At 45.5% G+C, this 22,906-nt stretch overlaps 1 protein-coding gene across 2 annotated transcripts in view; it reads right to left on the bottom strand.

The window, feature by feature from the left end:
- The window catches only part of SMYD1 (SET and MYND domain containing 1), a 45,973-nt gene continuing 23,067 nt past the window's right edge, over positions 1 to 22,906 (bottom strand). The window contains exons 4-10 of one of the 2 annotated variants that reach the window (XM_030827315.1): positions 22,343 to 22,473; positions 19,929 to 19,967; positions 16,678 to 16,867; positions 9,986 to 10,078; positions 6,616 to 6,779; positions 4,859 to 5,027; positions 1 to 3,030 (exon numbers count right to left, since the gene is read on the bottom strand). In XM_030827315.1, the coding sequence (XP_030683175.1) occupies positions 2,872 to 3,030; positions 4,859 to 5,027; positions 6,616 to 6,779; positions 9,986 to 10,078; positions 16,678 to 16,867; positions 19,929 to 19,967; positions 22,343 to 22,473 (945 nt within the window). In that variant the 3' untranslated portion in view covers positions 1 to 2,871. The remainder of the gene's footprint in view (positions 3,031 to 4,858; positions 5,028 to 6,615; positions 6,780 to 9,985; positions 10,079 to 16,677; positions 16,868 to 19,928; positions 19,968 to 22,342; positions 22,474 to 22,906) is intronic. The other variant, XM_030827316.1, reaches the window with a different exon arrangement.

The raw sequence follows: 22,906 nt of genomic DNA, 5'->3' as shown, positions 1-22,906 counted from the left end.
TTTGCTTGGAAACACAAAGTATTTAATAGGATTTGCTGACTGCTATAACATAAAAACTCAAAATACAGTTTCATGGTTCTTTTGCCCTGAAGTAAGCAAATTCATTCATTTGTTCATTCATTCATTCATTTATTCAACACACATTTACTGAGCACCTACCACGTTCCAGGACCTGTGCAAGGTTCTGGGGGTAGGAAGATGAATAGAAGGACACAGCTCCTGCCCTCCAGGAGCTCACCGTCTGATGGAGGAGGTGACATTCTTGGGTGGTGTTCCAAGGAAGAACAGATCAGAGGAGAGGAGACAGGAAAGAGAAAAAGTTTCACTTTGGACATGATGAGTTTGCTGGGCCTGCAGAACATCCGAGAGGATGAGTGGGGCTGGAGCTCAAATGCAAGATCGGGGAATACAGATTTGAGAATCATCAGCCTTAAGGTGGTCATTAAATGAAGGGCCTGCCTGAGTTCATGCAGAGACTGTGTGCAGAATGAGATGAGAATGAATCAAGGACAAAACCAACTCCAGGAAATGTCAATATGTCAGGGGCAGGGAAAAAAAAGGACCAGCGAAGGAACCTGAGAAACCAGACCAGAAGATCATCACAGGGAAGTAGGTCACCAAAATCAAGGGCTGGGAGTGATGATTGACATCGAAAGGCCAAATCACATAGGAACTAAAATGTACCCATTAGATTTGATCGGTAAGAGCCCTTTTAGTGAAGGAGTGGGAGTGGAAGTCAATCTGCAATGGATTCAAGAAGAAATGCAAAATGAAGAAAGGCAGATGATAACTATACAGCTAAAAAAAACTCAGTCATGAAGATTACGATCCAAGAGTTCTCAGCATTTTTACTGATTGCACTTGAGAAGGCCAGTGGGGTAAGAAATGTCAAGGATCCAGGATGGAGAAGCAATAATAGATGGAGCAAAGTCTGGGGGTCAAAGGAGGGGAAGGGATCCAGAGTACATTCCAAGGGGGAGAAGGACTCACATTCCAATGGTCTGAGAGGGAAGGAGGAGCACAGACAGAGCACAGTTTGTTAAAGACAACAAATATTAGAAAGATAGGATGGAAAAAAAGCCTACGAATATGGGGAAATGACCAGTAGCTTAGCAGATGACAATGACAAAGAAGGGAAAAAGGTTTGGGGGAGACATTTTATATGAAGGTAAAAGAGTGATAATTTGAACTTGCCAGTTAGATCCCTGCGAGAAGGTAAGTGCCGTCCCTAAGCCTGTGGTGTGGGGGCTTGAAAGACTATCAGTCTTCTTGTAAAACCTTCCAGAAAGGAAAATCTTCAAACAAGACCTAAGTGTCAGATACAAGTATTTTGCAAAAATGTGGCCCATTTGCAGAGTTTTCAGCCACTGGGTAGTGCTCAGAGGGACACAGTGGGCCATCATGTTGTGAGGATGGAGAAGCTAACATTTAGGCAGAGATAACAAACATGGGACCTGGTGGGATCAATTTACTTCAAGATGTGGGGTACAGCTCTGACATCAATAGTAGTCCTGGGTTGTGTAGAAGTCTTGGTGACACCCCAAACTGAAGGAATCTTTTCCAGGATCTCCCAAAACACTGGTGAGAAATTTGGGGTCTCAGAAGATAACAGGATAACAGGCTAATCTTGGTATTGGTTGATTCTCAAGACCCTCATTTCTTAGACGGAAATCACAACAGCCTTCCAGGAGATCGGGATAAATTGGCCACACCTCTGAAGAGGGTCTAACCCAGGTGTACAAGAATCCAGATTCAAATGTTCTTTCTGGTGAGAAGAGCAGAAGCCCCCAGGGCATGACAGAAAAAGAAACTCAGCAAGGGAAGTAATAATTATTCAGTACCGAGAATGGAGCTTCATGGGGGCCCATGATAGAGTCTAAGCTAGTAAAGACCACCCAGGTACATATAACCAAATAAAGCCCCCAAGGGCCAATTCTGCGGGGCCCATGATCAACAGGTATGTGTGTTTCCAAGATTCTCTCTCAGCTTCACATTGAAAATATTTTTTAAATCCTACTAGGCAAATAGCCAGAAAAATATCAGACATTATCTAAAATCACAGGGAACCACAAGGCTAGATGATAAGGGTGATGGAGGAAGTTATTCCCTCTCTGTGTGTTCTAGAAATATTTCTAGAATTCTAGTTGGAACCCAGATTTTTTTTTCCCCAGACTTTAAATTAAGACCTCGGGTAGTTTGGGCAAGGCCCCCAGCCAGCTCTTTCCACATATGCACCATTCTGAAGTGGTTTCAGGTCTCTGAGTAGAGCCTAAGTGGCCCAAACACAGCCCCTTCTTCGTAACTCCACACCAACCACACAGCATCACACATCCTGCTCAGCCAATCGTGTCTATTGCAGACCACAGGTGAGACCAGCAGCCCCGGAGACACCTGCACAGATGGGTGAGCAGCCACCTGAGACTCCAGGCACCTGCCACCCTCAACTCAGATGTCATACTCTCTGTGATACCCCCACTGCACACACACACATCACACACCAGACACATTCCCTCCTCTGCACCCTCCTCCATATAGTTTACAATTGCATTTATTATTAGCGTGCTTTAAATGTTTCTCTACATTTTGCTTCCCCACCCAACGACATTTGGAGCTCCTTTATTGGGTTCTAGGGCCTATCATCCAATAATATTTGTAGAAGGAGTTGGTCTGGGCTGGGATAGAGTTAACTTGAACTGAATAGACTTGAATTGAGCCAAAATGGCACTGGGAAACACAGGGCAGTAAATTCTCACAGCAACAAGGTTAAGCATTACCTCAGCTTCCTCATTAGGTGTCTCTCCAGAGACCCACCACCTCCAGAGTCTCTCCCTATTTCCCCAGCCACATTGCCCCTCCTCCACTGGGCAGTCCTCACTGCTTCTTGTGGAACAGAGCTGGGGCTGGCTCATTGATGGGCTCGGCCATGACCTGCATGGGCTGGTTGTTCAGGGCAGCCTCGCGCATCTTGTAATACATGAATTCGTTCTGGCGGAACATGCGTAACTCCATCTCCGTCTGCACCCGCATGGCCTGTAGGACACAGATACACCATAAACAGTGATAGCAAGCCCCTAGGACATGCTGGTCTCTGATATACCTTGGGGTAAATTACTTCCAGCCACGGAGATTCAACTCTACCCCCTTAGAACACACACACACACACACACACACACACACACACACTCATTCATGAAGGACCTAATGTCCTGGCCGTGGGCCCACTTTGCCAGGGAGAGGGAGTCAGAACCCTGGGAGAGTAGCTGAATGAACTTTCTCAGAAAAGAATGTTTGTTCTCAGGAACTGCCCAGTGGGGACCTGGATTTGAACTCTGGCCCCTGCAGACACTAGTGTGGGACCTCAGGCAAGTGATGTAATCGCTTCAGCCATCAGTTTTCTCACCCGTTTTGTGGCTTCGTACCTTACAGTGGGTTGGGAAGATTACAGTGTGTGACACACAGAAGAGCCCTCATCCTCCCACATGTCCATTCAAGAAATATTTCTCAAGGGCCAGGCATTCAGAGACTGAGGAAACAGCCGTGAGTAAAATCAACAAAGGCTCTGCCTTTGACAGGCTCAGTACCCTAGACACAAAGCTAGTTACCCAGCTTTTCTGCCCCTTGCTTGGTCCTCCTGCCAATTTTGAGGGGCTGGTATATTATTTCCATTTTATAAACGAGGAAACCTGGGATCTGAATAGTAAAAGGACATCCATATCTGAGACCATACCAGTCCTAAATGTCATAGTCATCCTACATTTTATAACACTAAAGTCTGTCCACTTTCCCTAGACTGTACTGTCTGAGGACAGCCCTATAACTCTCAAATAAACCAGCCTTTCAAAGCACCAAGGACACCAGCAGCACCATTTGCCAGGCACTAAGTGCATTTCACACATTAACTCATGAACACTCATCACAACCCTATCCTTTCCCCCTATTTTACTGATGAGGAGACTGAGTGCCATACATTCAATATTTGCAAAATCACACAACCAGAAAGTGGTGAAGCTGGAACTCAACCTGGAGGTCTGATTCCAGAGCCTGTGATCCCTAACTCCACTCCATGTTACACAGAATACTTTCTAATATAAATGGCTGTGCGCATGCACACACACAGACACACACACACACACACACACACACCATTGTTTACACTTCCTCAGTCTAGGCTTGGGGTGTTATGATTCAACAGACTCAGGCTTCAAGTCTCAGCTTTGCCATTAACTCGCTATGTGACTATGGACAGATTGCCCTCCTTCCCTGGGCCTCAGTTTCCTCATGTGTGAAGCAAGGTGATATGATTTGGATATTTGTCCCTTCCAAATCTCACATTGAAATGTGATTCCCCAGTGTTGGAGGTGGGGCCTGGCGGACGTGCTTGAGTCATGGGAGCAGATCCCTCGTGAATTGCTTAGTCCCATCCACTTGGTAGGAGTGAGTTCTCACTCTGAGTTCACACCAGATCTGCTTGTTGAAAAAAGCCTGGCACCTCTGCCTCTCTCTCTTGCTCCCTCTCTCATCATGTGACGCACTGGCTCCCTTTCCCTCCTGGCATGATTAGAAGCTTCCTGAGGCCCTCACTAGAAGCAGATGCCAGCACCACACTTCCTATACAGTCTGCAGAACCATGAACCAACATAAGCCTCTTTTCTTTATAAATTACCCAGTCTCAGGTATTCATTTATGATAACACGAACAGTCTAACACACAAGGGTAGTGGGCTAAAGCGTTTCTGAGTTCCCTTCTGTCTAGCTGGGAGTATGTGGACTTTTCTAAAGCAGAGTCCACCTGAACTCACACTCTCATCCTCAGAAAGCTCAGGCCAGGAAGGGAACACCAGCCTCAAGATGCTACTTGCCTCTAAGTCCTTAGTGATGGGGTGGGAGGGTCCATGTGTTACCAGGAGAATGGCATAGGCTTTGCAGATCATCCCGTGCCCCACCTCAATGTTACCAGCGTGCCAGTTGGTCAGCCCTGCCCGCATCACGGCCATGCCCAGTTGGGCATTGTTGGGGTGGTAGAGCTTCCTGCGGGAGCATAGCAGATAATCATACATCATACCAATCGCCCTTATATCTGCACTTAATTTAATAATGTATAAAATGCCCTCGTTGATTAAGCCCATCTGTCCTCCCCTCAGCACTGTGAGGCTTCTGTAGCCGCCAAGGGGGAACTGAGGCACAGAGATATGGAACAAGTTGCCAAAGATTCTACACAGTGAGGCTGTGACAGCTGAAACTCTGGCCTGGGCTGCCCAGCCAACTCCTTGTGAGAAAAAGGGGCAAGGATCATACTATCTGAGCTTAGGGACTCTAGCCAAGATGGCTGAATAGGAACAACTCCAGTCTACAGCTCCCAGCGTCAGCGATGCGGAAGATGAATGATTTCTGCATTTTCAACTGAGGTACCAGGTTAATCTCACTGGGGATTGTCAGACAGTGGGTGCAGGACAGTGGGTGCAGCGCACCGAGCGTAAGCCGAAGCAGGGCAAGGCATCACCTCACCCGGGGAAGTGCAAGGGGTCAAGGAATTCCCTTTCCTAGCCAAGTAAAGGGGTGACAGACAGCACCTGGAAAATCGGGTCACTCCCACCCTAATACTGCGCTTTTCCAACGGTCTTAGCAAACGGTACCCCAGGAGATTATATCCCGCGCCTGGCTCAGAGGATCCTACACCCACGGAGCCTCACTCATTGCTAGCCCAGCAGTCTGAGATCAAACTGCAAGGCGGCAGCGAGGCTGGGGGAGGGGCGCCCGCCATTGCTGAGGCTTGAGTAGGTAAACAAAGCCACCGGGAAGCTAGAACTGGGTGGAGCCCACCGCAGCTCAAGGAGGCCTGCCTGCCTCTGTAGATTCCATACTATCTGAGCTTGAGCACAGGAAGCTCACAGCACTCAGGAGTACCTCAGACGTCTCCCTGGAAAGTGGTAGGAAGGTCAAGGGAGAAAAAAATAATTTAAATGTCCTTTTTGAGATAGCATTGTATTTTCACCTGGTTGGCACCCTTTTGCAGGGCTTCCTTAGAATGTTGTACAGTTTATCTACATTTTGTTTATGACTAACATCCTCTCAAAGAAATGAACTTGTGTCAACTTATTTGGCCAGAAACACAAATTTGCATGACAACATAAACACAGAAAGCAAGAGAGGTTGTTGGCCGATGGAAGGCAAGGGAATTGAATTTTACAATTTTTAAGCAAAGATGATTGATGGCTCTTTTAAAAATAAATAAATAAATAAATAAATAAATAAAACCTCCCAGAATTGCCTGTGTTGATTACAGGTTGGAGGGTGGGGTCCAATCACTTAAAATCAAGCTGGGGTTAGCCTGAAGGAAGTCAAAAGCAGAAGATGCCACCCAAGTGATAGATGTGCTGGAGAATTTGGGAAAGACCAGGGATGACAAATAGGTTTCATCTCAAGCACAAACTCTGATTGGTCATTACCATTGGAGCACCATGATAAAAAGACTCAGTCAAAAAGAGAACCATGATGGATTACTAACGCCTGCTGTGGGTATAGGAGGGAGAGGCACCAGTAAATGTGCCATCTATTTGCCATCCCTGGAATAGACACACTTCCAGGAGACTATCTGAGACCTACAATTGTCACCTACATATAGCCGTCCACCATCCTCCTGGCATAGAACGAGGCCTCCTCAAAGGCCTGGAGGTAGGAAAGGACCTCCGAAACAATGCTCAGCATCCGCAGCATGTAGATGTTGGTGTCAGCAAACACTGGCTCCTGCTTCTGCAGGCACTCCCGGCATAATTTCACAACCTAGAGTGAGACAGAGGCCCTGCCCATTACCATTGCACCAGAGCACATGCTTAATTCACATATGCGACCATCATGATGATACCAGACAATCATTCTTTTTAAGATTGGGGCAATTGCTGACAGAGGTGGGAAAGCACAGGTTTGGGGTATTAATTGCAAAGTGGTCCTATTGGCTAAGGTGTAAGAATGGGAAGGGTAATGGTGTGAGACGTGGCAGATAGAGCACAGAGAGGAGTTTCCAAAATCAATAGGTAGCAGGAAGCTATGAAAGCTATACACACACACACACACAAACACACACATATATATGTACAGTCAGAGCTGTATATGCACAAGTTCCACATCCATGGATTCAACCCACTGCAGGTCAAATACATATATATATATTTGGAGACAAGAGTCTCACTCCATTGCCCAGGATGAAGTGCAGTGGCTCAATCTCAGCTCACTGCAACCTCCCCCTCTTAGCTTCAAGCTATTCTCCTGCCTCAGCCTCCTGAGTAGCTGGGATTACAGGTGTGCACCACCAAGCCTGACTAATTTTTGTATTTTTAGTAAAGACAGGGTTTCACCATGTTGCCCAGGCTGGTCTCCAACTCCTGAGCTCAGGCATTCCGCCCACCTCAGCCTCCCAAAGTGCTAGGATTACAGGCATGAGCCACCATACCTGGCCAAAAATATTTTGAAAGAAAGAATCATACAACAACAAAAAACAATACAAACAAATCAATACAGCATAACAACTATTTACATGGCATTTACATAGTATTAGGTGTTATAAGTAATCCAGAGATGCTTTAAAGTATATGGAAGGATGTGCATAGGTTGTATGCAAAAATACACTATTTTATACAAGGTACTTGAGCATCTGAAGATTTTGGTATCTGTGGCAGTCCTAGAACCAATTCTCTACAGATACTGATATGTGTGTGTGTGTGTGTGTGTGTGTGTATATATATATGCATACACACACATATATACATATACAAATATATTTATATCTCTTATAACAATACACTGAGATGAGTACTACTAATAATCCCATTTTACCAGATGAGAAAACTGAAGCACAGAGAGGGTGAGTACTTTCCCAAAGTCACACAGATGGTGAGCAATGGATCAAGCACTGAAACCAAGCAGTTGAGCTGCAGCTTCACCGCCATTCCTGTGATTCTTCACTCACTGTGCTTTGGAAACATCTGAAAGCTTTTTTAAAACACTGATGTTCCGGCTGGGCGTGGTGGCTCACGCCTGTAATCTCAGCACTTTGGGAGGCCGAGGCGGGCGGATCACGAGGTCAGGAAATTGAGACCGCGGTGAAACCCCATCTCAACCCCATCTCTACTAAAAATACCAAAAAAAAAAAAAAAAAAAAATTAGCCGGGCGCAGTGGCAGGTGCCTGTAGTCCCAGCTACTTGGGATGCTGAGGCGGGAGAATGGGGTGAACCCGGGAGGCGGAGCTTGCAGTGAGCTGAGATCACGCCGCTGCACTCCAGCCTGGGCTACAGAGAGAGACTCCGTCTGATAAAAAAAAAAAAAAAAAAAAAAAAAAAAACACTGATGTTCAAGTCCTACCCCAGACCAATTGAAACCAAATATCTGGGAGAGAAACCCTGGATGTGTAGTTTGTATAAGCCCCTGGGTGGTCCTTAGGCTCAGTGAGTTTGAATAATTATGTCCTACTGAAGTGTACAAGATGGATGAGCAGAGAAGGAGGCTCCCAGGAAGCTGGGAAACATCCCCAGAAGGATGCAACCTTGGCCCTGGTGAGGAAAAAGATGGGCCTGACCGCAGTCACCCTGGAGTCAGGCTTTTCTGACTGACTGTTGTGTAGACATAGGCTTAGGCCCTACCCTACAAAGTCCAGTGGTCTCTAGATTTTAGGTGTTCGTCGTTCTCCTCTCCTTCCTTTGCTGCTCTCATGGGAGAAATGCCATACAATTCCTTCCATTTGAAATCAGTGAGAACTAATTTTGCTCTGAGACTTTCCCAGAGTTCATGAGGCAACCTGAGGTGGTGGGGGCGTAGCAGGGAGTGGAAAAATGATGGCTGGCAATCAATTCATCCAGAAAACCATCCTCTTAAACCCATGGGGGCAGCGTCCAGAGCCACACCTAGCCCTGCCAAGTCTGAATGGAGAAGGAGAAGAAACGAAGAGGAGAGAAGCCAGGGTAATGGAGCCAGTGGGGCCCTCCTGCTCACTCCAGCTCCCACCTCATGCCTCTGACATAGATTTTCCATGTTGTACAATAACATTTTCTTCGTGTGACTGTCTCCCCACCTGACAGAACTCCTTCCAGGCAAGGAGAGTGTCTTGTGTTGGCCACCCCAGTAAGGGCTTAGAAATGTGCAATAAATGAGTTAGTAAAGAAGGAGGAAGAGGAGAAGGGAAATAGAAATAGAAATGAATAGAAATTAATCTCCCAAATCAACATGCCCTAGTGGCATTAACATTCAAGTTGCTTAGCAAGCTTGGGGAACAAAAATACTAATTCATGGTCCCTGTTTTTCTGTTGCAGATTGAATGACTCACATCTTAGAGTGTGAGAATGGAAATCAGTATTTCCAACAAGCCGCCCAGGTTAATTCAATGCAAATACGCCACAGGCCAGTGTTTGGCAGTGGGTCTCACCTTTGGTTACACATTGAAATCACCTGAGAGCTTTAAAAATCTTAATATCAGGGTCCCATGCCCAGAGATTCTGGTGAAATTGTCTTGAGTGGGGGCCTGACCATCAAAATTTTTCAAAGGTGATTCTAGTGTAGAGCCAGCTGAGAATCCCTGGTGCCTCAAGAGCCAAGGATGAATGCTCAGTTGGGAGAGACTGAAAACTGTAGCTGGCACATGCATTCAATTATGGGAAAGCATGCAACTCACTCCCAGTATGTCCACTGCCATCTGCATTCCCCCACCTCTGATACCAGGTTTAGATATCACAGATCCCCCAGGGACAAGTGTCTGGCTGCATTTGCTCCCCTCAGACCCAGTCTCAGTGGGTTAATAAATAGTCACTGAGAGCACATCCCTAAGAGATGCTAAAGGTTTAGGGGTAAGAAGAGTCATGGTCTCAACCAAGGGACATCTTCTAGAAAAACAACCCGCTTGGTAGCCCCCACGCCCATTCTCACCCCATTTCCCTCCCTTACTAGAGAACATTTCCAGCCTCCTCTCTACCCCCATCCTCTATAACAAGTGAATTCTTACCTCATGATACAAACCCTCAGAACGAGCCTTGTCTATCTTTTCCAATGTATCCTTGGAGAATTGTATCATCTCCTTCACCACTTCCTGAGAGGGCTGGGAAAGAGAGACACAGTGAGCTAGAGATGCCTTCATGAGGCAACCCATTCCACCTTTGAATAGTTGCCATCTTTGACATTCAATGTAGTGCAAGGTTAATGCCTTCCTCATTCTGAATGCCTCATTCCTGTAAATGCTACCTAAGATCCTGTAGCTATTCCAGTTCCCTCATCACATTTCTGACTTGTGTTTTCTATTAAGCCAAGTCCCAGACCCTTGCTGTCAGCCAATCATCCCAGCCTGTGCAAATTCCTGGCCCTTTGAACCCCAGGGCAGAAACTGACATTGATCCCTATTGTGTTTTCTCTGGCATTTTGGATTCTATCACCCAAAATATTTGCTGCTCTCCCTCTTTGTTTCAAGTCAACCACATATTCCACAGATACACCCTTGCATTTTTGTTTTCATCCAAGTCATTGATTTAAATACCAGCCAGCACAGGGCTAAAGACAGAGCCCAGGGACTTGACCCAAAAATCATACTCCAATTTGTCTTCGAGTTCATTAAGGAGGGTACTTGTGATTATAATTATTCAAACTCTTCCAAATGCCTTAGCATCCAGCCTGTATTTCCTTGTCTTGACCAAAAGGATATCAGGAGAATCTCTGTCAGCTGTTCCTGTGAAATCTAGACTCATTAGGATTACTACATTTGCCTAAGCAAACTAGTGATCTTACCAAAAAAAAACAAAACAAAACAAGGTTTTGATATTTGAGGCAACGAAGTGCCATAATTAAGAAGCCAGTTCCCACAGGGACATAATAATTTTGAAGAAAAAGAGCCAAATTTCTCAAAGTCCAAACAAGAAGTTTACATGCTATGCTTATTCCTATCAGAAGTCCTTTTCTGAAACATTTTTTTTGCTTAAGCAAATCTTTTATAACTTTTTTCCAAAATGAAAATAACTTGATTATTTATTCTGACTGCAAAATTGGCATATGCAAGTTGTGAAAATTAAAACAATATTAAAAAGTATGGTAAAAAAAAAAAAAGTAGAAATCCCTAGAACCCACCTAATGACTACAGTCAGTATCTGGGGGAACATTTTCCTATGTATGCATACAGAAATAATATTTAAAATACTTAATGACTGATACAGAAAAAGCACTGACCAATCAAAGCACAGACAGTGACCATCAACAATGGGTATGTCAGCCTAGCACGATGGTTCACGCCTGTAATCCCAGCACTTTGGGAGGCCCAGGTGGGCAGATCACCTGAGGTCAGGAGTTTGATACCAACCCGGACAACAGGGTGAAACCCCATCTCTACTAAAAATACAAAAATTAGCCCGGTATAGTGGCGCACATCTGTAGTCCTAGCTACTAGGGAGGCTGAGGCACAAGAATCACTTGAACCCGGGAGGCGGAGCTTGCAGTGAGCCGAGATCACACCACTGCACTACAGCCTGAGTGACAGAGTGAGACCCTGTGTCAAAAGAAAATTAAATTAAATTATTATACTAAATTAAATTAAACAATGCGTATGTCTAAATGACTTTACCAGTAAGCACTGGCTGAATTTCAGTCCTATGTGTGCACACACATGCATATATGTGTGTATGTGCCAACAGGATTGACTATTTTTTTCTAACTGGAATTATACCACATATCTGTCTATAGCATTTTTTCACTCAGTATATTGTAGACATTTTCCCATATCAATATAAAACTATCTATATCATCATTTTAATAAATGTAAAGTTTTCCACTGTATGAAGCTAGGATAATTTATTTAACCAGTTCTCTGGTTGTCCAATTTTTTCACTCTAAAGAGTTAGACTCGGCCAGGCGCGGTGGCTCAAGCCTGTAATCCCAGCACTTTGGGAGGCCAAGGCGGGTGGATCACGAGGTCAGGAGATCGAGACCATCCTGGCTAACACAGTGAAACCCCATCTCTACTAAAAAATACAAAAAAATTAGCCAGGCGTGTTGGCGGGCACCTGTGGTCCCAGCTACTCGGGAGGCTGAGGCAGGAGAATGGCGTGAACCCAGGAGGTGGAGGTTGCGGTGAGCCGAGATCGCGCCACCGCATTCCAGCCTGGGGGACAGAGAAAGACTCCGTCTCAAAAAAAAAAAAAAAAAGAGTTAGACTCAACAGCTTCCTTTTGATTTGGTTCACATTGTTTTGTGAAGTCACCCTCAGTGAACTACCAAAAAGTAACAACAGAATGGGCTTTTGTTCCAATGAAAATGTATCCCCCTCTGTAGATCATCTTCCCTCCTTCCCCCAGCTGTCCTGGACCAGTTCTGCCATGGGTTTTCATCTTGCAGTATGAGAGTCCTCTGGCCAGGACACCTTGCTTCAGGGTCAGGCTCTCCTAAGGAAAGGGGTACTATATTTGTTCTTCTGCCCACCTCACCCACTTTGGCTTTTGTATAACTCTTGGCTATCGCTATAATTTTGGCTATCCTTGTTTCCATATCCTTCTGTATCTGGGCCTCCCTGGAGTTAGTTATTCTATGTGTCTACCTGTATTTGTTCCATGGCCTGACTCTGACAATGGATGCACCCATCAGTGCGCTAGCTTCTGCTTGCAGGTCTCTCTCCTAGCTTAACCTTTGCCTTGACCTTTGATTTGGCTCAGATTTCTGGCTTTGGCTGCCCTCCTGCCTGCTACCAGCTGCTGCCTTATGCCCCGGAATGCTGTTCAGCCCTCTGTGAACTCAAATCATGTCTTTGTTCCAAAGAAGTTATTTCAGTGTGTGACTGCTTTCCTAAGCCTATTGGAATTAAGCCCGTGTCTTGCCTGGTTGTGCAGAGTTCTGTGACTGGTGGACCAGAGGTGTATCATCGATCTGTCAAACCTACATTTCTAGTTACAGCCATAGCTTATTGCCCAAGTAATGACTCACAAAATCATGTATAGTTTATGACCCCTAGTATCTAATCTACTGTAAATTCTATTACCTTTAAATCTCAAAATTCTTAGTGAATCTTCTGGAGTAATCAGTAGCTTGTAGAATAGATTAAGAGAATACCAACTGGTTAAGTGTTCATCAAAGTCTTGCTCAATTTGATGATGTAAGGAGGAGTGTCACTTGAAGCTCTGGAAGTGAGTCAATTTTTTTTAAAGAGGCAACTTACAAGATTCCCCAAAACAACCTGGCAGAAAGGTTGTTAATTAATAAGTGCAACATGTGATAAATCTACTCTGAGAAAGGAAACGGGGCTGTTCCACTTGGCTCCACTCTTCAGAGAAAAGGCAGGAACATTCTGATTTGCAGACAGGATTTAAGGAACCCCCGCGGTGAAAGGCCGCTGTCACCAGGAGCATCAAATTCTACAGAAAACAAGGAGGAAGAGGGAGGGAGGAGCCAGAGGCGGAGGAGAAGGAGCAGGAGTTGGGGGATCTGAGGGGCTGGGGAAGGAGCCAGAGGAGAAGGGAGGAGCCATAGGAAAGTGGGAGGAGCCAGAGGATAAGGGAAGGGGCCAGAGGATAAGGGGAGGGGCCAGAGGACAAGGGGAGGAGCCAGATGAAAGGGGGAAGGGCCAGATGAATGGGGGAGGAGCCAGAGGAAAGGGGAGGAGCCAGAGGAAAAGGAGCCAAAGAGGAAGAAGAAGGGGTAAGAAGGATGTTGGTTCCCAAGCCTGGAAAAATTGGCACATTTCTATTTGATTTTTTTTCTTTTCTTCTTCTTTTTTTTTTTTTTTTGAGAGGGAATCTCTCTCTGTCGCCCAGGCTGGAATGCAGTAGCACAATCTCAGCTCACTGCAACCTCCGCCTTCTGGGTTCAAGCGATTCTTCTGCCTCAGCCTCCCGAGTAGCTGGGATTACAGGCGTGGGCCACCATGCCTGGCTAATTTCTGTATTTTTAGTAGAGATGGGGTTTCACCATATTGTCCAGGCTGGTATTGAACTCCTGACCTCGTGATCTGCCTGCCTTGGCCTCCCAAAATTCTGGGATTACAGGCGTGAGCCACCACGCCCGGCCTGGCACATTCCTATTTGAAAACCATGGGTAAAGGCTGGAGAGAGAAAGGGAAAAACCCGCCAGGCACTGTAGCTCATGCCTGTAATCCCGGCACTTCAAGAGGCTGAGACGGGCGGATCACTTGAGGCCAGGAATTTGAGACCAGCCTGGGCAGCATGGTGAAACCCCGTCTCTACAAATAATACAAAAATTAGCCAGCAGTGGTGGCATGCACCGTGGTCCCAGCTACTCAGGAGCCTAAGGCAGGAGAATCGCTGGAGCCCAGAAAGTCAAGGCTGCAGTGAGCTGAGATCACACCACTGCACTCCAGCCTGGGTGACAGAGTGAAACCTCGGCTCAAAAATAAAAAAAATAAAATAAATTTTAAAAAAGAATGATTCTAAAAGAAAACCTAAGCAGCCTAAACAAAGACAGTCCAGAGGCACAATTGAGGAAAAATGTCATAAATTTTGCTATTATTTTCCCATTTTAAAAATATTTGGTTTTTATTTCTACATAGGTTTACATACGCATATATTAAGGAGCTAGGAAAGATTTTGATGGCAATTGATGGTTTGAGGCTGGTGTACTGATGGAGGCTTATCAGGCTGGGGTACAGCATTATAGGGAAAAGAAAGGAAACGATTGTGATGACATTGTAGATAGTCCAGCTTGAGGAAATGGTTAATAAGTTAGTCCAACTCCCCATTTTACAGATGAGGAAACTGAGGCCCAGAAGGAAGAGACTTGGCCAACCTCAGATGTTTAGAGTCATAGCCAGTACTAGTAAACAGGCCTCATAATTCATCTTCCAGTATTCTTCCTACTACATTATGATGGCCTTTTTTTAATACCTGAGGAAGCATTTGCTTTTAAAAAGATATACTCAATTTTTTTCTGCTCAGTTAGTATAGGTGAGTTATTTTTATTTTGAGTTGTTTTAATAGAGAAACTCAATTTGATATAAAATATAATAGAAAGCTTTTGCCTTGAATTCAGGTAGGTTCAAGCAGAAATCATCAATCTTTTATATCAAGAGAAATGCCAACTCTGCAATTCATACTGGAGACGTGTGTGTATTGTCACCAGCTGGTAACAGCATATCTAAAGTGAAGGGATGGGAACTGAAGGCCACACATAGCCTACTGAACTATTGAAACTGCCAGGTAAACATCAAAAAATCTAAAGAAATTATTACATGGTTGTTTTATTTTAGAATAGAGAAAAGAGGGTCTGGCCTCTTAATAAAAAAAAATAAATTAAGTAGTGTGGAAGCAAGTTATGAAACAAATACTCAGGGCCAGTCTCCAGGAGGGAAGGCTGACTGGCTCACAGATAAGACGTGTTATCCGCAGGTTCTGAAAGGTCAGGGTGAGGGTGAGTGCAATAACAAATTCTTCTCTGTAGCGCCCATGATGCAGTGCTCAGTGCCTCTCACATACATCCAATATACACGTCCTAGAATACAGACCTTTGATTCTCTGAAAAGAGGTCGTTCCTATAGAAGACATTAATCCTTGGGCCCCAACTGCTTTGTCTCTGCCTAGGAGGGGTGACTCTCAATCTCTTCACCCCAGGCATCGCTGGTCCTCCTACTTCTGCCTGTATGGAAACCGAGTATGCTTGCATGCACATGGGTGTGCATGTGTGTGTGTGTGTGTGCCTTTTAATGTTCATAAATGGTAGCACAGGACAGTGTTAGGGGTTAAATTGTATCCTCCCAAAATTCATATGTTGAAGTCTAGCCCCAGAAGTTACCTCAAAATGAGACCTTACTTGGCAATAGGGTCATTGCAGATGTAATTAGTTAAGGTGAGATCATACTGGAGTAGAGTGGGCTCCTAACCCAATATGACTGGTGTCCTTATAAAAGAGAATGTCATGTGAGACGCCTCCATGCCTGTGCTGATCCCCCTCAACCTCCCTCTGAGCACAGCTTCACTGGAGGAAATGGACAAGAGGAGTCAGTGCTTTCTTCGGTTTTAGCTTCTTGCTTACACTATTGCAGTAAGTGATTAAATACTTCACTCTCATTTCTGCTCTGTTGCTTTAACTGGCTACTCTGACACCTGGCGGCTCAGCTTTCTCTCCCAGCTCAGCTGGGTTCCTGACCTCCCCTCAGCAAGCCTTCCTCTGCTGCTCAACAGACTCACCATCAACTGGCAACAGCTACCCAGGAGTTCAGGATGTTGACCAATCTAAACCTAGCCCTGTCTCCACACTGCCCATCCCCATGGGACTAGGAATATCTTTTTGATAACTAGATGATAAATCTCTTTGCCCATCTGATCTGAACACCTTAAATTCTCAACATCACTCAACTCATAAAGGAGCAAGAGGAGGAACCAAAATCTCCAGTGTCTACTCCGTATGCCACTCCTTTTACACACATTATCTTCTTTAATCTTTATAACAACCTCTTGCAGTGGGGCCATCATTCCTATTTTACTGTTGAGAAAACTGGGTGACTTCCCCAAACTCAAACACCTGGCAAGTGGCAGTGCCAGGACCTAGCTGGGACCTACCCGCGGTGCTCTGCTCTCATGCCCTGCCTCCTTCCCAGGGTGACAGTTGCTCCCTAGGAAGCTCATGGGCAGGGCACACGGATTAGCTTTGAAACCACCTGTGACTGGCTCCTGGAGAAGACGGACACAAACACCCCAGCAGCAGGGCTGTGTGTACCTTGGGATTGTCTTTCACCCCCAGGAAGAGGTCATCCTTCAGTTTTTTCTGGCAGTGTTCACATGTGCAGTCAAAGTAGTACTGCTTCTTCAGCTGCCTCTTGCGTTCTTCACTGACATTGAGGAAGTCGATGTAGGACACAGTCAGCTCCTCTCCTTCTGAGATCTTGCCCAAGGCCCGGAGCTCAATTCTGAAGCAGGGTGAAAGGAAAAGGTGAATCGAATCCAGGCCTACTGGAATGGGATCCGTGCTCTCCAAGGCTTCATGGAGTTGGGTCTCAAAGACAATGACTTTCACTGACACTCAGAAATTCCCATTGACCCCATAAAAGGAGAAATGTGACCTAAAGGATGATTTTCTGGATAATTCTACTCTATTCCTTCGAACAGTCTGATCCATTCCATTCAGTTGACTACTCTGGAATCAGCTCAAATAGACTCCTAGTAGAGAGCTGGGCTTGGTCATAAAACCAGACAGAATGTCCATGCCCGTAAGTCTCCCTTTACTTTTAGCTACTGATTGTCTGTAACAAAGGAAGGGAGAAATAATAAGGCAAAAACTCCAAACAAGAAAAAACCTAAAAATATTTTCTGGTTAGTTTGGGGACTACTCCTCAGAAACATACACATTCGGTTACCCACAACCTTGGCCCATTCTGTGTCTAACTTGAAGTCATCTCTTAACCTTCAGTCCAGTGGTTCAGGCCAAATTACCTAAGGAGACTTAGCCCACTGGAGATCACTGAAGGCAAATAAACAAAGGCTGGCACTGTTCGCTTACTGCATTTTTCACTTTTGTGTTTATTGGGAGATGTGGCTTATTGGTTGAAGGTGGTTAGCAAGGGCAGATGGCATTTCAGTTCCCTTCCAGCCTAGACCTGACCCTCAATTACCTACAGCATTACCCACCATACCTAATGTGATAGATACTGAAGATGTTGAAGGTAAAAACCCACTGCAGAACTGACATCCAGCTGAGCCAAACAGGTGGAGGTCAGTCCGTGGACCTCTCAGCCATGCATCCTCCACTACAAGGCCAGACAGCTACAGAAAACAAATGGTGGGCCCTGCAAGCTGGGTCCTAAACCGTGCTCTTGTATCTCCCCAGAATCCTGGGACCTCCCTGCCTAGTAGGAAGCCATCATTCAGAGAGGAAGTGGCAGGATGCAGAGGGCTGGGAAGAGTGTCTGCACAGAGATCCGTGGTCATTTCTTTTACCTCCCAGAAAGGCTCAGCTGGACACCATGCAAAAGCAAGGGCAAGACTCCAGCACCTGAGGAGAGTCCCAGTCAAAGGCAGCCCCTTCCCTGTGGTCTGAGATGACAATCAAGGGAGGAACTGCTGAATGGTAGTGATGTTCATGTCCAGGCATCTGAGGTGTGACCACTTATGGATAAAAATCCTTCTCCCAAAGCGAGATACACTGACACGCCTATTAATGTGATAATATGTATAAAAACAACTCCTGTGGAGCCTGCAAAACTGAAGTGCCTGCTCACCATTTGTCCCTCCTTTCCTTTGTTCCTTATCCCAATTTTCGGCAGCAGTGGTTACTATAGTGATGAAAGGCCAGTAGGAGAGGGAGGCCGGGTGATTCTGCTCTCAGTTCTGCTTAGAATCCTAATATGTCTGAGCTGCAGGGATGCTCATTTCACAAATGAGGATAGTGACACAAGAGGGATAGGTCCCACAACACTTTGGGGACAGAGCCAGGATTAGAACTTCATACCATCATGAATGGTACTTCATACCATTCACGATTCTCCTCATCATAGTAGCCTTGCCTGGTTGCTTTCAGGCTGCTTCCCAGGTCTTCGATGCACGGTAATTAAGATGCATCAAAGCCCTTGATTTTTAGGACTCTACTAATGTCCTTAATAATTCTATGCGAGCAACTCCTGGGCCAGGATAGAGTGTGGATCTCCGGTGTTTAACTCTGTTGGGTAAGTAACCAATTCTGCCCCCATGAGTCCCTTTTACAGAGGCAGCTCACTATAGTGACATATTCTAATTCAACAGTGAATCAGTGGCCAATTGGGCTGGAATTTCCAGTAGTTTTACTTCCCATCATGATTGTGCCAATTCTTGCACAGTCTCAGGGTGTCTCTGATTATTTCAATGGTATTAGAAATTTTTCAAAACCAAATTAACTTAATGTCACTTAAATATGAAAAGATGCATATATGTTTGCCTCATTTTACCTTACTGGAAACTAGAGATTGGGGGAGGGGAATGGAGACCAGCCTGAAATAAGCATTGCAGGAAGCAGGAGATGAGGGTTTTAGCCCTGGCTCTCCCTCCAACCAGCTTCCTTGGACAAGCTTCATCCCCACCCTGGACCCCAGACCCCCCACTTCTACCTCCAACAATCTGCAATTCTATAGTTCAGCTAATCAAGCCACAAATAGGCAGCCTATTTAAGTATCTCTCACAGAGGTTAGGGACAGAGCCCAGAGCTACAGAGACTTAGAGCTAGGAAGGTCCCTAGAGCACTCTCCTCTTGACCTTTCTCTACAGATGTGGAACCCAAGCCCAAGAGATGACGTGAATCATCCAAATCCATGTGCAGTGCACACCAACACAGACTCAAGTGCACCAACCACTTCTACCCCAGCATTCCCAAAGCCCAAACTCCCACACAGCATTTTGTTCTTAATCCAAAGACTATTTCAAGGGCTGTCAACCCCACCCTAAGGAAAAGACCCATCTGGGGCCATTTGGTTGTCATTAAGAAAAGTCCGAAGTAAAATTTAACCTGAACTACTAATTCATAGTTGGTCAGAAGCAGTAAGGAGAATACTAGGAATAAACCTTTATTAAAAATATCAGTTATAGATGCTATTTTTTGGAGCCCAGTCTGGGTGAGAAGTTGGGGCTTATAAACAGACGGTCCTTTAGTAGGTCAGTCACAGTCCCCATTTCATGGTAAGCAGGGTTTAGGGAGACAAGATAGGCTTTTGCTAAGACAATGTGGACTACAAGGGTTCATGCTTCAAGGTTGGAAGAGCAGTGGAAGTGAGGCATGAAAGGGAGGAAGAAAGGAGGCAAAATAAAGCAAAGGCAAGGCAGGTGGTATGTGGGTAAGGAAAAAGTGGTTAATTTAAACGCATTAAAAAGACGAGACACTGGGATGCAGAAGGACATTATGGACAGATGGCAGCCAAGAAGTCTCGGGAATGGGTGGCCCCAGCAAACCAGGCAAGTGAGGGAGATGGGTCAGAGGAGCAGGGATGCTTGAAAGGACTGACCCACCTCATCTGGGTATGAAACATGGATTTCACTGCCTCATGACTGAAAGACAAAACAGACACCCATATGGAAATCATTATCATTGGCTGATCAGGTGTGATCTGGTGCAAGGGTGTACAGCATTCTGGGTCACGGTATCAAAGCTTTGGCCATCACAATAACCTTTATCCTAGCCCCTTCTGGCTGGACTCACTGGACAAGACATAGCCTGGTATAGTGGAAAGTGAACTGAATTTGGAACAAGACATTCTGGATTCAAAGGTACTCAGCCCTGACCTGAACAAGTTCCTTCCCTTCCCTGTGTTTCAGTGTTCCCTCCTGTAATGAGACTGTCATGAGACAATGCACTTAAAAGCAGAGTGCTGAAAAAACATGCACAATGTTGTTATTATCATTCTATTAAGCATCCTGGATGAATAAACATTGCCTCTTTGGATGTCTGTCTTGGAAAGAGTTTGAAGTGCACATGGAAGCTGGTTAGGTCACATAGTATGTAAAAATTTTGGGGGTTCAAATTGGGCCCCTAACCCCATGTCTAGGGTTCTTTCCACTATGGCAGGTGGCTAGACAGGAAATGCAAAGTCACCTTCTCTTGCACAAAAGCCAAGAAGCCTGAATAAAATGTGGCTGCTAGAAATTAGTAGATGCAAGGAAGCCAGAGCAGACACAGAAGAAAGAGTTCCTAGGTTCCTGTGGCTGTTACACCCAATGACAAGAGGAGCCTTGGGTCACCACCACTTAGAAGAGGGCCATCTAGAAGGCCCAGGCCCATACATGGCTGAATTTGATCCTCTCTGCCAACCAGGTCAAGCTCAGTCAACAGCCCCTCTAGGGAGGATTCCATGAGATCCAGGCCAGTGACCCCAAAAGGCTTCAGAAAGGAAACACAAATGCTGAGAAAAGATTATCATCTGAGTCCAAAATAAACTTTCCAATCTTGAGTGACTTTCTCAATTGCTTAAGAGCCTGGTTTCAGAAATAGGAAGGAAAAGAGAAATCAGGGTACTTGGCATATTGAAGCTTAGACCCGATTCTCAGCTGAGAACCAGACACCATTGTCTGGCTTCTAGGAAGTTTTTGGGGGAAACTTGCTCATTGTTGATGGCTCAAAGTCAGCTCGTATCTGTCATAAAAGCTCATCTCTAAGAGCAAAAGCAATTAATATTGCTCAGGCCTCATTCCCCTATATCTCCCCATCCTGAGCCATGGACAACCAGGGGCTCATTCCAACTGCTGATTCTTCTCCATTTGTGCCCCACACCCAAATCCATCATGTGCCCTTATTTCCCCCCTCATCTGTGCTGTCTCAGAAAAGGGGGCTGACCTCTGAGGGTTGCGTCACCCAGGTTTCTTTGTGGTCTGGCTTCTGGTTGGGGTTTGGCCAATGGTAGGAGAGCAGAAGGTTGGGGGAATGAGAGGTTAGACTATCTAGTCCATTGACTTCCTCTTTTCTGAGCCATGGTGCCAGCTGGCTGGTTTCTCTAGACACAGTTGTAAGCCACAGCTGAGCTGTTGGGGGCCCTCTATCCCGGGTCCAGCTCTCACTAGCTGCAGAAACAGTGCTTCCTTCACCTGCCCTTCCAGGCCTAGAGGTGGTGATGGTTTCATGTGTTGCTAGTCCCTGGGCACCTCACCATTCCTCGTTAGTTTCTTTTTGTTGTTATATTGGTTTGTTTGGTTTGGTTTGGTTTTAGAGACAAGGTCTCACTTTATCACCCAAGCTGGAGTGCAGTGGCATGATTATAGTTCACGGCAGCCTCAACCTCCTGAGGTCAAGTGATCCTCCTGCCTCATCCTCATGAGTAGCTGGGACTACAGGCACACACCACCATGCCCAGCTAATGTATTTATTTATTTTTTATAGATACGGGGGTATCACTATGTTGTCCACGCTAATCTCGAACTCCTGACCTCAAGTGATCCGCCCCTCCTCGGCCTCCCAAAGAGCTGGGATTACAGGTACGAGCCACCAGGGTTTAAGATACTAACCACCTGCCCCTTGTTAGTATCTTAAACCCTGCCCACAATTCTGTAAATTGTCCCTTCATTCAATTCTATTTGGGTAAACCCCTTTGAGTGTGCCTCTTGATTCCTGCTGAGACCTTGACTAAATGACCTTTAGACAGATAATCCTAGGCTTCAAGTTTTAAAACAGTAGTTAAAGGTTTATCTAACACATCCAGGCAGCCCCAAGAAACATACACACTCAGAAATGACCCAGGTTGAATTCTTTGATATCCTCCATGATGCCTTTCTCTCATTCACAATTATTCTGGAATGAGATTTCTATGTGCTATACATTTAAAATCTATGCTAGTTCAGGTTTAGCAGGTTGACTTTGGCTTAAGTCAAGTGGAGAAAACACCATAGGTCTCCCCATCCCTTTCACACACACCCCCAGAAAAAGGCATACTCACTTGCCATTGTTAAATATGACAGTGCAGTTGGGCCAACAGTCATGGTTCACCAGGCCCAGGTTGGGGAAGATGCCTACGCCCACAGCCTGCAGGCCTCTCTGATCACTGAGAGTAAAACCGTTGCAGTTAATCTACCCAGGGGAAAAGATGAAAGAGTCAGTTGACACAAACATGGACAGAACACCATCCTGGTTGTTGAAAGGAGTTTTTAAAAACAGAAGACCCAGTCTCACCCTGGAGATGCTTAGGAAGTCTGGACACAAAACTACTAGTCTCCTGTCCTCTGCGTGACTCCAAATGATGCACAAGATTAGGGCCATGGGACAGTCCCATATCTGCAAAAATGCAACCCTACCTTGCAAGTTTTTTGTGGCTGTATTCTAAAAGAGTCAAAGATGGAAATGTTTTCCTTTTTCTGTATCTGGGTCTTACATGAGTATTCCTCAGTCTCTGTCTTGGTTTTTCTCTCTGTACCCTGCTTTGTGTGCACGCGGGCGTGTGTGTGTGTGTGTGTGAGCTTTTCCTTCCCCTCTTTCCTCTGCCTACTCAGTTTAAACTCCTGTA

Source organism: Nomascus leucogenys, chromosome 14 (assembly GCF_006542625.1).
Source record: "Nomascus leucogenys isolate Asia chromosome 14, Asia_NLE_v1, whole genome shotgun sequence".
In the NCBI taxonomy this organism is placed as follows: Eukaryota; Metazoa; Chordata; class Mammalia; order Primates; family Hylobatidae; genus Nomascus; species Nomascus leucogenys.
The sequence above is the reverse complement of the archived record's forward strand: the minus strand, read 5'-3'. Positions and strand labels throughout refer to the sequence as shown.